Source organism: Clarias gariepinus, chromosome 6 (genome assembly GCF_024256425.1).
Source record: "Clarias gariepinus isolate MV-2021 ecotype Netherlands chromosome 6, CGAR_prim_01v2, whole genome shotgun sequence".
In the NCBI taxonomy this organism is placed as follows: Eukaryota; Metazoa; Chordata; class Actinopteri; order Siluriformes; family Clariidae; genus Clarias; species Clarias gariepinus.
The window spans coordinates 17,361,057-17,375,626 of record NC_071105.1 but is presented as its reverse complement, the minus strand read 5'-3'; the positions used below and the strand labels follow the sequence as shown (position 1 = coordinate 17,375,626).

The 14,570-nt window shown below is 39.0% G+C and overlaps 1 protein-coding gene across 2 annotated transcripts in view; it reads right to left on the bottom strand.

The window, feature by feature from the left end:
• The window catches only part of srgap3 (SLIT-ROBO Rho GTPase activating protein 3), a 127,311-nt gene extending 118,018 nt beyond the window's left edge, over window positions 1-9,293 (bottom strand). For both annotated transcript variants that reach the window (XM_053498432.1, XM_053498433.1), the window contains exon 1: window positions 8,721-9,293. In XM_053498432.1, the coding sequence (XP_053354407.1) occupies window positions 8,721-8,787 (67 nt within the window). In that variant the 5' untranslated portion in view covers window positions 8,788-9,293. The remainder of the gene's footprint in view (window positions 1-8,720) is intronic.
• Between the last annotated feature and the right edge of the window lie 5,277 nt (window positions 9,294-14,570).

Here is a 14,570-nt window from a genome sequence, read left to right as displayed (position 1 = left end):
ACAGGGTCGTGGAAGGCCTTGAGCCTACTATAGGGGACTCGGAGCACTACGCAGGGTACAACCTAGACGGGGGCACACAAACACATCGCAGGGCACACAAGGAAAAACACACTCACTTAAACTAATCTGAATGCCTTTGGACTGTGGGGGGAAACTGGAAAACCTGGAGGAAACCCAGCAAGCATGGGGAGGACATGCAAACTCCACACACACAGACCCGTGGCAGGAACCGAACCCTCAGATCTGGAGATGAAAGGACACAGTGTTCACCACTGCGCCACCAAACCAGTTTTAATATTAAATTATATTAGCAACAGTATTATCATTATGTTGTTGATTTTTTAGGGTGCTTTCATTAGGGGTTCCACGGAGGAAATTTCTTTCTGCATATTTGATTTGGCACAGGTTATTAACCAGATGCCGCCTCTCATGCAACCTTCCTGTTTTATCCAGGCTAGGACTGGCACTAGTGGTTGGGTGTGGCGCATTGGCCGGGACCTGAACCTGGACCTCCCATGTGGCAGGGACAGATTCTACCACTGAAGCACCAATTCCCACAATAGAATCATCAGTCTAATAATAATATAAAAACTATAATATTAAAGATGTCTTGTTACATTTTTTTAATAGAATGTTTATTTTAAAAGAGGAGAAGAAGGAGAAAATAAATTGTAATTGTAGTTTGGTCAGTTTGTCCCAAAGAGGGAATCTCTCTGGGACGACATAAGATAGAAACATTGAGAAGAACCCGACTCAAAAGGCTACACATCCTTGTTTGGATTATGATATTCAGGATTTTGTGTCATGGTGTGTTAACACTGCATTATGTTCGGCCGGCCCCAGTTCCTACTTCATCCATCTTTTTTACCACTTTTTTTCCACTATGGAGGAAACCCACAGGGAGAACATGCAAACACACACACACACACACATATATATAGCACATTTACTGTCTATTACTTGCATTTGTGCTTCTTTTTTTCTTTCACTCAGTAAAACGTAGCTAATTATGGTATACACTGATTAAACTTAATCTTTCTGTCGCAATTCCTTAAATCAGACTATTCCACTTAGAGTAAAGCAAACCTGTATAATAAGGATTGTGAAATCCCTAGAAACTAGTAAATCTCAACCAACAGGAAACCTGGCTACTGATCTACTAATGTCTGCGGACAAAGTAATCACACTCTATTTAGCAATTATTTCCATTGTTTTTGTGGCTATACAAACTTTTTAAATAAGCTTTTCCAACTATGCTGTTGCAAAACCGCTGGATGCACCCCTGGGTTGATTAACTGGCATTGTTTTGTTGTAAATGTATTCAGCAGTTACAGTCCTAATCTCTTTGCAGTGCAGAGTTGAATCTTCCTGTGAATACCAGTGTTGGGAATACTTCATCATTTAGACAGGCGTGATACAACGAGCTCTACTGCTGACTCTTGCACATGCAAACCCAGCAAATTCACAATCACTCTGTGTGATAAGTCGTTTAAAGCTGTATCTCATTATCGGATGGAGTCATGAAACAACCAGAGCTCACACACAGGCACACCTTGCTGCATATTTCCCAAGGACAGTCCTCATTTCCATCACCACCATCTCTCGAAATGAAAAACATTTCTCACATTTTAGCACACATTCCTCTTACGTTATTTTGTGGATTTTCAAACATAAATCCTTGGCAACTATGCAGATTTGGTTTAAGGTCGGCAAGTATGCTGTGATTAAAACAGCCGAGGCTGAATCTGCATTGGATTACCATTAACACACCGCTCCCTTATCTCCCCCTGTCTCATGTGGAACATTGCTTAATTAAACAGGAACTGGGCACCATTTGCGAGCACTGATGCTAACTGCATAATTTAATGTCATCTGCCCAACAAGGCATACGAGTTAATTGACAGGCAGAGAATAAATGGAACTATCAGAGCCATTACATCCAAAATCATCATTATGAACAAAGAGACCAAGATCAGATGTCATCAGCTTAGAGAAGGACGTTCACAGCGGGGATTACTGGGGAAATGATTCAACATGACTTTATATCTAAAATATATGATATAATGGCATCTAACGTTGCTGCTCACATTGCTGTTTTATCATGAATTTTATTTCATAATAAATTAACATGATATTACACAAGAGGGAGTGCTGTTGTGCTGGTTATCAGCACGATTGTAGGCAGGAGGGCACAACCAAAGTGCCGAAGGCATCACATCAGCACAACAGCACTCTCGCATATAGATAATGCTTTTATACAACAGTTACACAAACACCTTTTAATATCAACAGATTATGATTAGTTGTTTATTTAACTAGTTATTTTGTTCTGCCAACACACATCCTTCCTTAGAATATCAGCTCTGTTAACGTCTGGGTTCTGGGGTTAAATCCCAAATAGCTAATAGTTAAATGAAAAGCTAGTGCTCTAGGTTGTACAATCACTTGTTCAACACAATAAAAAGTGCCCTAGATTAGGCGTTACAGATGGATTTGGGATTAGCCTTAATGACTTAGATCAATAATTAAACAGACGACCAGACAGTTGTTTAAATGACATAACATTGTCGGATGTGTGTCCGGGTTTTGAATGTGCATTTTGGCACATAACTGCTCTCTCCTCAGTACGTCGGACTGTACCGATCTATTTTCACCCATGCTGTGACTTACATTTAGTGTAATTAACTATTGTTAGAATGTGGTACATATAGTTAAACGTCCCAGTAGTGTTACTGTCCATTAACACCTCTCCTGGGATGCCTCTCGTCCAATCAGATTACTAGGCCGTCAATAACTGTTGTGTAAAAAAGAGGAAAGCACTAGTGCCTCATTTACTTTCACATACCAAAGTGTATACAGCACATGTTGCACTAGACGCATCCACCAATTGTAAAACGCTAACGGAACTAAACTAAACTTTGTCAAAAAGTTGTGGTGACCTTAATTTGGCAACCTTTAGAACATTGGAACAATCACTGATGATTTTGAAAGTTAGATTGACTTTGATCAAATGACCTTGGAACAACTTGACTACATGATAATGGGAAAATAAATGCCCCTAATGTAGCAAAAATGACTTTAAAACCAAATTATAACCAAAATGATGGCCTGAGAAGGTCTGAAACTCTGCAACACACACACACACACACACACACACACACACACACCATATTACAGTACAGTGTTTTGCGGGTTAGGATGCACCTCAAAGTGATGTAACCAAATTTGTCTCAACAGTGTCACAGCGTTAAACATCATCAAAATTTTGTCACACAAGATTAGGGTTCTGGCAGGGTCACTCTCCTTCCAGCATATCACCATCACCATCACCTCACAGCTAAACATATGAAGATGCGAACCAGAATTTTTAAACATGTAATAGAAGGACAGAAAAGCACAACTCATAGTTGTGTTTTTTCCTGGGCACAAGCATGATGTGCTACGTTAGACACCTTGTTAGAAATGGATAATCATCATAAACCTGTTCATTTCCCTTAGTCTGTGTTAATGCACTTAATGAGCAAGCTCGCCATACATTATTAAATCAGGATACCTGGTGTTTTTTTAGCCTAATCAGTTTCCAGGCAACCAAAACACGAATAAGGGCATTGCACTGGATGTTTTAATCATCCTGGGTGTTAGCTAATAAATTTATTAGGATTTGGTAACACAGCTAGTTTTACATTGCTGGTCTTAATCTATGCATGATTTTTGTACATTATTTCCCTGATTTCCTTGTATCTTCACTTCTTCCTGTTGTGAAAAACAATCGAATATATGCATTCCACCACTCCCTCTTGCTTGTACTTTCCTTTACCTAATCCTCTAATGAAAGGGCTTATCTTATTCACCACTATTTCTAAAAACCTCAATGTTAACAAGCACAGTACTCGACCCGTTGATGTGGGTGAAATGTTGCAATGATCAGTGCAGCCTTTTTTCCCCCACAACAATTGTCACAGATCTCGTCAAACTAGTACTGCTGCTTTGAGACATTTAAACCAGCTTCGAAGACTTTCCGAACACTCAAAACTGCAGTCATTCCACAGCGGTATCACTATGCCTTTGTAGAGCATTTGATTAAATAGTGCCTGTCTGAAATCCAATCCAAAGTTTAATTAAAAAAAGCTGTTTGCACCAAGCACAGGATAAGCAGACATTAGAAAGATATTCAGGTAAATAAAGATGTGTGTGGGATCCGTCACGCTTTCTTGAAGAAGGTGATGAAGTGAGAATTCGAACTAACTACTACACTAAAACACCAAATTATCATTCGATTAGTGTAATAATTCACAGTACAACCTGATATTGCACTTTTTGGTGCAATTAAAACAGAAAGTTGCATCATTAAACCTTTGCGAACGTGCATTATGTAACAATCCAGTGTATTTCATTAACCGTTTCCTCATTTAAAAGATTCCACGTGATTAAAAATGTCTGTATTCTTTAAGCATCCGTCACTCTTGTTTAAAGATGGTGATGAGAGCTTGGCAGAAAGAAAGACCTTGGCAACAACAAGCAAACAAGGAGGAATGCTGGGAAATTCACAGGGGTTTCAACGTAACAACAAGGAACCGATGGAAAAATACAAGTCTTTTCTATCTTATGAAATTTCCATGAAAAGGAAGTATCGTTTTCACAAATACAGACTGCTTTAATCTCTGGTTCTGCGTTTCCGGTTAACTCTAAACAACCATGCTATGCTGATTTAGAAGTCAGTGGCCCATGACAGACTGGCTCTGTTGACAAGGAGACGTCAAAGACGCCGCCTCATTTAACCACATAAAGGATATTGGCATCGGGGGCTCTACTGAGACAAACAGTCTTCTTTTCTGAACTGCTCAGCTGACTGCGGCCTATGCTGCTTCTCCAACTAACATGTACTCCTGCCTGTGTTCTTTCTCAGTATTACAACGCAGAACGCTATTTCTATGGTCTTCACTGAAGATCTTTAAGATTCTGAAAATACATTAACATATTAACAGTGTATCCATTTTGTCAGTATGATGCACTGTTAATGCAGGTTATTCAATATTTTAATGCACCAATAGACATATGCATGTGCATTGTAAAAACAGGAACGCAGCTTGAAAATGTCGATTAGGTCTGCCTGTGTTTTATCACTTGACATGCATACCGTCTGCACAAGTCCCAAAGGGAAAAAGAGCCATTTAGCAAATGCTAGTCAAGCTAAAATCCAATTTAAGAGCTCTATAATCCTTAGAACATGGCTCGAGCCGGTGTGTAATGCAGTGTGGCCTTTAACGCAGTCAGCTCTATGTTCAGCTTCATCTGTGTTAAGTTCATTCACAAAATTTAAAGCCTGAATTGAGATTTGCTGCAACTAGCCGGCACACTTTTATTACTGTATCAGAGGATGGTTTAAAATTCGAATTAAATACTAACTAAAAGACAATATTAAGGGTAGAAATTCTTGTTTAAGGACAAATTTAAATCTGAAATAATGTGTGCATGCATTCAGTGACAGGTTAGAATAACTGCAAAAACTTGTTAAACAGACTGCATCAGTCATCCCACACTGCTGTTAAATTCTCCCATCTGATTGGTCAGAAGGCGCTGATTGATTTTTATAACAGCATAGCTCTGACAATAATACTGGTTGTAATTTAAACAATAGGTTTCTATTAAAATGCTCCGACTAATACTTGGTTTCTATAGTAACAGTGAATCTCCTGGGACATACAGTATATGGTTGAGCATAATCTAATCCTGATAACAAACAGATTTATATTAGAGAGAAAACGATTCATGATTTCGAATTCATGCCACATTGACTGCAAAATCTATTGTTAAAATTATTTATTCAGTATATGTTTCTACAGGGTGGTTGAAAGTTAACTAGGCATTAAAAACTGGTGATAAAGTGCATATTTCTATTACAAATGAATTAAAACAAATTGCACACGTACTTTACTACAATGGACTAATAAAGGCTAATTTTTAAATATCAACGTAGGCACAGGTGGCATTAACCAGTTTCCTCAAACGGCCGAGGATGGAACGCACAGTCCTCAGAATGGAGTTGTTTGGGATATTCCTGAGATCCTCCTAAATCTGTGCCTCCAAGTCCTCCGGTGTGCCAGGATTTGTCTTGTACACATCCTTTTTTGCTTAGCTCCACAGGAAAAAAATCACATGGAGAGAGATCTGGACTTCTTGGAGGCCATTCATGAGGTCTGTATCATCCCAGCCAACGTTCTGAAAAATCCTGGTCTGACCACGCAGGCACAGTAAGAACAAAATGGGTTGGTGCACCATGGGGTGGTGCACCAGTGATACTACAAGTTCTATAGCCATTAAATATTGCCTTATTCATTTTCATCCACCCTGTACAGTATTTGTGGCAGTAAAATGTTGCCATTCCTCTATAATCCTACAGGGGGTGTGCTTTAAACTATGTACACATGGGTATAAAAGTATAGTGCTAGTTTATATGTGTTGTTATTTAGGGGGAAAAAATTATAAAACTGTTGATTGCTTTCTGTGTGGAGACATGACATTTAAGGATGGAGTCTTTCTCTTAGAGCTTTGGAACAGTCAGTAAGTTTTCCACCACAGGAAAGTCTTCATGACAGTGGGATTTATGCTTTCCGGTTTCATGGAAACGTTACATGGCAAGGGTAAGGTAAAGGAACGACTGTTTATAGCTGCCAGACATACAGTAATCAAAAATAAGAACAAACTTCTTTAACAGATGTTTCACAACATTAACTTAAAAACAATTTTTAAAAAAATTGTGTAATAAACTAATGCATTAATTATTGGTTGTTTTAGTTGCTGTTGGTGAAAAGGCCCTCTGCTTATTATCGGAACTCATTACACTATCCTAGTGGTCAATAACTTCCTATACCAGCAAGACCCATAATGTTTTATTCCTTAGATATGTAATATATAATTTTCGAAACTTTACCAACTTGTACTTTATGTTCTTGTTTTTTTTTTTTTTTGGGGGGGGGTGACATTGCTATCTATAGTGTCACATCACATTTTTTTCCAATTATTGCAGATTTCTATATCCTATTACTACATGTTATATCCTTACAGACAACATGCTGTACATTCACAGTTTTCTGTGCTAGATTTGATAATGGCAGCTGCAGCAATGACAAAAAGCCAGAACTATTATACAGTACTGGTAATGTTGAGAGTGAAAATGTAACTATCATGATATGTGAATGGTTGACAGAAAATCAGGTAGATATTTACATTGTGTTTAGATAGCTAATCAGAACTCTATCTATCTATCTATCTATCTATCTATCTATCTATCTGTCTATCTATCTATCTATATATAATTAGAAATCCTGTTTTTATCCTTCCGCCATTGGCCGGTTTAGTGGTGGCTGGTGTTAAAGGAATCCCTTTTCTTGTAACAGAAGGCAGTGTTATAGAATTTAACAGAAGACAGCATCATCATCGCTTTTTACAGTATGTCATACAGTGTGGAAACAATATACGTATCTGCCGAAACATTGGAACAGCGTGGTGAGTGGGAGCAAGTTGACCGCACACTTATCCATTCACAGGTGATGGTAGCACACGGACGTCAGGACCTGCATGCGGACGAAGACGCGGGTACCCTATATAAATATATAGCATGCCCCCCTTTATGCAAGCCAAACTGTGTATGTGTCTGCATAGTGCTAACAGACAGCAAATTCTGTTCCATGAAGCCTATCCTAGGAGATTTTGGGCTTAAAGCAGGGTACACCCTGGACTGGGTGCCAATCCATTGCAGGGCACACAAATATACACACACTGCGAACTAGCCTAATCTACATACCTGGAGGACTGTCTGTGGGAGAAAACCGAAAGATCAGGAGGAAACCCACCAAAACATGGGGAGAACATGCACAAACTCCATGCAGACAGGCCAGAGGCAGAAATCGAACCCTTGATCAACTCCAGGCCACAGCGTCAACCACTACATTATATATATATATATATATATATATATATATATGCCCTTTCCTATAGGCTACTGCCACACTCTGTGTGTCAGGTTGTTTCCTGTATTTATGTGAAATCAGTGCTGGATGTTTTTTCCCCATAAACAAAGGGAGAAAGTAACCCGTGTAACCAGGAACCAGTCGCCTCCAAGTTCCACCCATTTGTGTGTAAAGAGCTTGAAATCCTCCATTCTACCCAGCAACAAAGCCTTCACTCCGGCTGCTCTTGAGCCATTCATCGACACCTAAACCCCCGGAATGAACCGTTCCCCGACGCTCCGTGCTCATGGCGGTGAGCTGAGGCAGGCTCGCGCGCGCGCACCCCGTGCACCATTTCTGCTCCCCAGAACACCGAGCACAGCCTCCTCGTTTTTCCTCTTACTGCAGATAAAACAAACGTGGCTATCACTAACCCGATTGAATCGAATTGCATTGCATTACATTGCATTGCTCACTAGTGCAGATTTATGTGCCTGAAATGCAGGGGAACTTCAATCACCAATAAGAACGAAAAAAATAAAAGTGTAGGGGAGTGGGCAGTTTCGCAAGCAGAGATGAGGCGTTACCCCGGTTCAGGTTCAATGCAGAGAGCACCACATCAAGGCTGGAGGAGATTCGACTAGTCACGATTGATGTAGTTGAGCAGTGATGATCGGAAATGCGTTTGTGTGTAATCATCCCGATCTGACACAACGCATTTCCGAGCAAAATGATGCTGCTGCATGAAACTTCAAGGCGAGTGTCACATACCTTTAACTTGCGTTTCATATTCCCCAATGATCTCCTTGTCCTTCTTGTATTTCGCCTGCGATGACATGTTTTTTTTTCCTGAAATAATAATGTAGGATCCAGTGAGAAGTGAAGATGTTGCACCAGAAGATCTCTCAGGCTCTTGTCACAGCTTGCAGCGTTTTTCTTCTTCTTCTGATTTCTCGACTTTACCAGCTCTCTCTCTCTCTCTCTCTCTCCTCGATATCAGTTTCTTGAATGCAGCCTTAAACTCACCCTTCTGCACACCTGCGCGTTCTCATTCCCTCTGGCTACAGAGTTTAACCCTGGCACTGGGAGGATGAAATGCTCTGCTGCCACAAACACACACACACACACTTACAGTACACACTCTCACACACGCACACAGGGGCTCCTCCTCGCTCAGGATGCCATCCAAAGTGGCAGAAGAAACCTGAAATTCCACTGCTTATATGGAGACACGGTCACTGCACAGACGATAACGCTGCTCATGTGCACCCATGCTGCAGAAAACGATCACTGGATCTAGAGAGGAAAACGCTGAGCGCGCGCTTCACAGTCCCGCTGCGCACAATCCAGCTCGCGCTCGCCAACCTTACAAGAATGGGCTCGCGCGGAGCGCCGAGAGAGGCCACGCCCAGTGTAGAGAGCCCGCCCCCATCTTGCTTTCCACCAGCCAATCAGCGGCGGGCTGTGGAGACTCGGCTGTACAGTATGTTTTCAGAAAGAAAACAAATAGACGCTTTCCAGCAAAGTGTTTGTTCTAGCCAGTTCCTTTGCATTGTAACAGTAATACAAAAGAATTTCCGTACACACACATCAAAAAAAGTTCAAAGTACAGTAAATTGCATTTCAGATCATTTGTTTTATCACATTTATACAGCCAAATCCAGATTTATTGGCACCCTCCAATAGAATGGGCTAGCAGCACTGCAAAATATCTTGAATATGGTCAGATTTATCTACAATTTAAACCCTGACGAGTAGACCCTACTCAAAGTTTTGAAACTCACTCAGTCGTTATCTGTAGCGATTTATTCTGTATACAGGGTCGCTGGGGCCTGAAGCCTATCCCAGAAGACTTAGGGCACAAGGCAAGATATACCCTGGACGGGGTGCCAATCAACTGTAGGGCACACACACACACACACGTTTATTCACACATAACTGGCAAATTTGAAACTCTAATTAACCTAATCTGTATGTTTTGGGACTGTGGGAGGAAACCCATCAAGAACAGGCGGGAATCAAACCCTCGACCCTGGAGGTGCAAAGCAACCACTAAGCCACTGTTCCACTGTTTTGAAACTCTGTCTTTTAAATTGATTGTAAGTATATATGCTGCACATCTCTTGTTTCAAATTCAAAAGGACTTGCACTTAAACACATGGACAAAAACGTGGACTATAAGACTGCTGCTGATACACACATCACTTCAACCCATACCTCATGTTCCACTCATTCTATTGCTGTCATACATACATGCCATACAGTATCTTACTATGTTCCACATTCTGCACATTCAGCACATTCTGTTTAATTTATACTTTAAATTTATAAATTTTATATGTTTCTATTTTATTTATATTTTCTATTGCAACTTTGTAAATGGTAGATTTGAAAATAATAATTATTTATTTCTCTCAGAGCAGTTTTTCCTTGCAGGAAAATCCTTCTATTTTTCCTGTCTTTCCTCCCCACCCTACTTTCTTTTTTAGGTCATGAACAGCATGTCACTGCATATTGTATTTTGTATATTCATGTATTTGACAAATTATATATTAATTTAATATAAATTTTAATTTAAATAAATTGTATATTGTGTTGCATGCAATATGCATGCAAAAAATAAGGACCTAATACGGTAAGTCTGCGTAGTTAATATTTAAAGTCATTGTTGCTTGCAATATAAGTTACGAGCTACAGTATCCGATTAGAGCACATACCAGCTTATTAGGAAGCAGGTCATCCATGATACAGCAACAGAACAGCAGCAGGGACTTGGTAACAGCCTCCGCGGCAGCTCTGTAGCATTAAGGCTTCAACCCTTGACCTTCTGATCAGTAACCCAGAGCATTAAGGTTGAACCACCACAATATTCCACATGACCCTTTTGGCCTCACCACCAAACATCACTTGTATTCATTGTCCTTGAACAATAAATGCAAAAAGCAATGTTTTTAAAATAAATTAATGAATAAATTTAACATTACATAACAGCAACAAAATGCTGTTTACATTATTTTACACAATATGCAGTTTTTCTCTTATCTAATATTTGCTTTTTGTTGTTGTTTTTAAGATCTATGTGTCTAGGCACATTAGGCAACAAATATGTCCCACTACTGGAAAGATATCCATCAATTCTCGGCCAATTTCTTATGGGGCTGGATTGCTGGCTTAACGCCCAACTGTCTCTTAGCAGTTGAGGGCAAAAGACCTACAGTAATACAAGGGCCAAACGGTGGCAGCCCAGCGGTGCTTAAACTGGGGACCTCCAATCAGTGATCCAACCACTGTGCTACTCCTACGCTGCTTTACTGTTAAAGGTGATGAATATATTTTCCAACCTTCTGATTTTAATATTTTTTTGTAATTCATAACTGCACTAACCTATACCAGTTCATAACATGACTTTGAATTAAATCATTTACCATGGAACCTATTCCTTAAAATAAAAATAATAATCCTGCAAGGTGTCTGGTTCTTTGGATTTAACCTCAAAATACAAATAGTGTGAAACACATTTCTATCAATATTGTCACAGCATTACATCACATCTCTAAACAGTTCAATCGATGATCTAAATGTTCAGAAACTTTACAGTAAGAATATTGTAGCATTTACGAATAAAATCATTAAACATGGTCAAGAAAAAAAGTTGCAACTATGTTGGTGTCAACCATGATACAAACACAGACTAAACCAATGAGAATTTGAAATAGAGTCATTAAATTAGAGTCATCAAAGAGAGTTCTTTCTTCCTTATTCATTAACAAATTGTTTACTTAAATAAATAAATAAATAACAGTGTAACCAACAATATAATATAATGTAATATGTTTTGTATATTCCATACTGTACATCCATGCTGTCATCACGCACAGTGGGTGGCTTCAATGACAGATGACTTGCCACCTCCTTCTCGCTTATTGTCATTATCTATTACATTACACAAAAACAAATTTGTACCATATTAAAGTATAATAATAGTTTTTGTGGATCAGTTAAACATTTAGACTACATACAGTAGTTACCTATTGATTTGCTTTTCACCATACCTGCTTACCAAATAATTTGTAGTCAATTAATTCCATCACACGAGCAAGACTACAGATCCACATTAAACATCAATGATAGCAAAAAATTCTGTTTCCATGATGACAGCTTACAAAAGATGAAGGCTCAATGAGAAGAACATCTCTACATGGATACCTGTCACCACAGCACTAGTGATAACAGGAGCAGAAAAAAATGGTGAAAAGCTTTTAGTGAATTGGACCATGAGACAACTGTCCCACGACTGCCCTTGTAAGACTAATTGAAGAGTCGGAGCGCTTATTGGAGACTATGTTAATGCTTACAAAGAGGTGGTAGACACACTGTTGTCTGTGTATAAGCTTAGTTATTGGTGCAACACAAATCATGCATTGTTAATAAAAGAGATTCCACCCAAACTACAAATAATGAGTAATCTTCTGAGTCATGTTCAAAATGATTACAGTACATCCCATTTAAATGCCCCAACATGTGTAAATACATTTGAACAAAGTCATCTTTGTACACAATATCCTGTTCTACTTGAACATTTAATTTATAGACTTCACTTCAGGCATTTATCAACTATTTATTGGTGTTGTATAGAATTTATAAACTGCTTCCTGATACTTAATACCAGGGAGAGAAAAAACTAATCCACGCTAACGATTAAAACACATGGTGTAAAGGCCCAATCTAATCACCTTTAATCCTGATGGAAATGAGTGACGCACCAAAGCACATATCTTTAGTGAAAGATTTATTAGTTATCTGCATTCTATAGGATCCACAGTGTTCATACAAAGCATCAAGCTTTAGGTGGATCTTTATTACTGCATAATGAGAAATCAGCATTATTGCAATGTCCATTGCAGCTACCCTCAACACTCACATCTTCCATATGACACACATCTTTGTGCTTCAGCATTCATTTCTAAAAAATTTTTTTTTTAAAAGCATTCCTGCAAGAGCTGACCTGCCGATGCATAAATGAAAAAGACCAGATGAATATGAATGCATAGCTCAGGAATTATCCATCAGGGAGCAGCCCTTTCATCTTCTGATTAAAGATATGCCCTAAAGACCTCCCGTTATAACTCCAGTAAATGATTTATGCTTTTTAAAGTATGATTTATTGTAAAGAGGGGGAAAATGTTTGTAAATCATGACCCAGACATATTGTCACCTCCGGTTTCAGTGACTTGTAAGTTTCTGTGAGATGTAACATTTATAATTATACAATTATAATCCAAGTCCAAGCTTGCTCCCTATCATCTTCATTTTCCAGTAGCAAATGGTTGCCAAGTCCTCTTTTTCCTTCATCCTCTCTTATACTCATTGCTAGGCATGTCCGAGGGTAGGAGCCTGGGAAACTATGACTTCAGTGTTTTCAGGGGATAAAGCCCCATTGTGTGGTTCCTTTCAATCCTTTATGTCTGAATAGAGAGAGCAAGAGAGCAAGAGAGAGAGAGAGAGAGAGAGAGAGAGAGACTGTGTCCGCTGAGTGTGTCCATCCACAGGACTAAAGCACTGAGGACACCATGTGAGCCAGAGACACAAGGCCATCTGGAGCACTGGTAGAGTGACAGGATAATGCTGTAAATAAATACAACTTAGAAATAATGAGGAGTTAGGAGAAGGATAATGTTTCAGGACAATGAGCTGTCAGAATAGTTTAATGAAAGCACACATATAATTTGACGAGAAATGTTACAACTTTTACTCATTAGAAACCTTTAGGAGCTTTAACCTCCTTTAAATTAAATTTAAAAAAATTTAATCTGTCACTAGAAGTGTAAGATTATGATTCTAGTCAAGGCTAATACTGTAAATAAACCTTTTGTGACTAGTGTAAGTAAGAACAATTCAATATTTCCTATATTGCAATTTTTAATTTATTGTATACATGTGGGACACAAATTTTAAATGAATGAATTTTGTAAATTATTATACCTATATGCATACCTACAGTATATTCTGGCCCCTTGGGTGTGACTTCGCAGGAAGACTGAGTTGTGCTGTGGTGTCTGGCATTGGGACATTGGCAGCAAATCCTTTGGGTGCTGTGGGTTGCGGGATGCGGCCACCATGGATCAGGACTTGGTGGTCCAGTGTATCCCATGAGTTATCGTTTGAATTGGGATCTGGCAACTTTGGGCTCTTTGTTTCCTGGGCCCTATGGGCAGCACGCTGTAGCCCACTGGGTGTTCTGCTTTGCGACAATGACAATTATGTCTTCTTAAGAACATTGTACAGTTTTAGTTAAAAAAAAAAAAACCCCACAAATTTAGTCTGACAATCAACATCATATATTTTGCATTTTATTGCAGTGAATTTTTATATTATAAAAAATATTTTATATGTAGGGAGCCTCAGTGACTTGGATATACAGTGGAATATTCCATAATTTTACCTGATCTGAATGATTTAAGTGGTTAAAATAAGATCTACAGTAGACTGGAAACCAACATCTAAACCTAAACAATAGTAAACTCGAGCAGAAAGAGAGAGTGAACATCTGGTGGACTCATTACAGCACCTCTCTACTGACCACATGGAGTAGATAAAGCTGAGCTGTGTGGCTTTTATCTT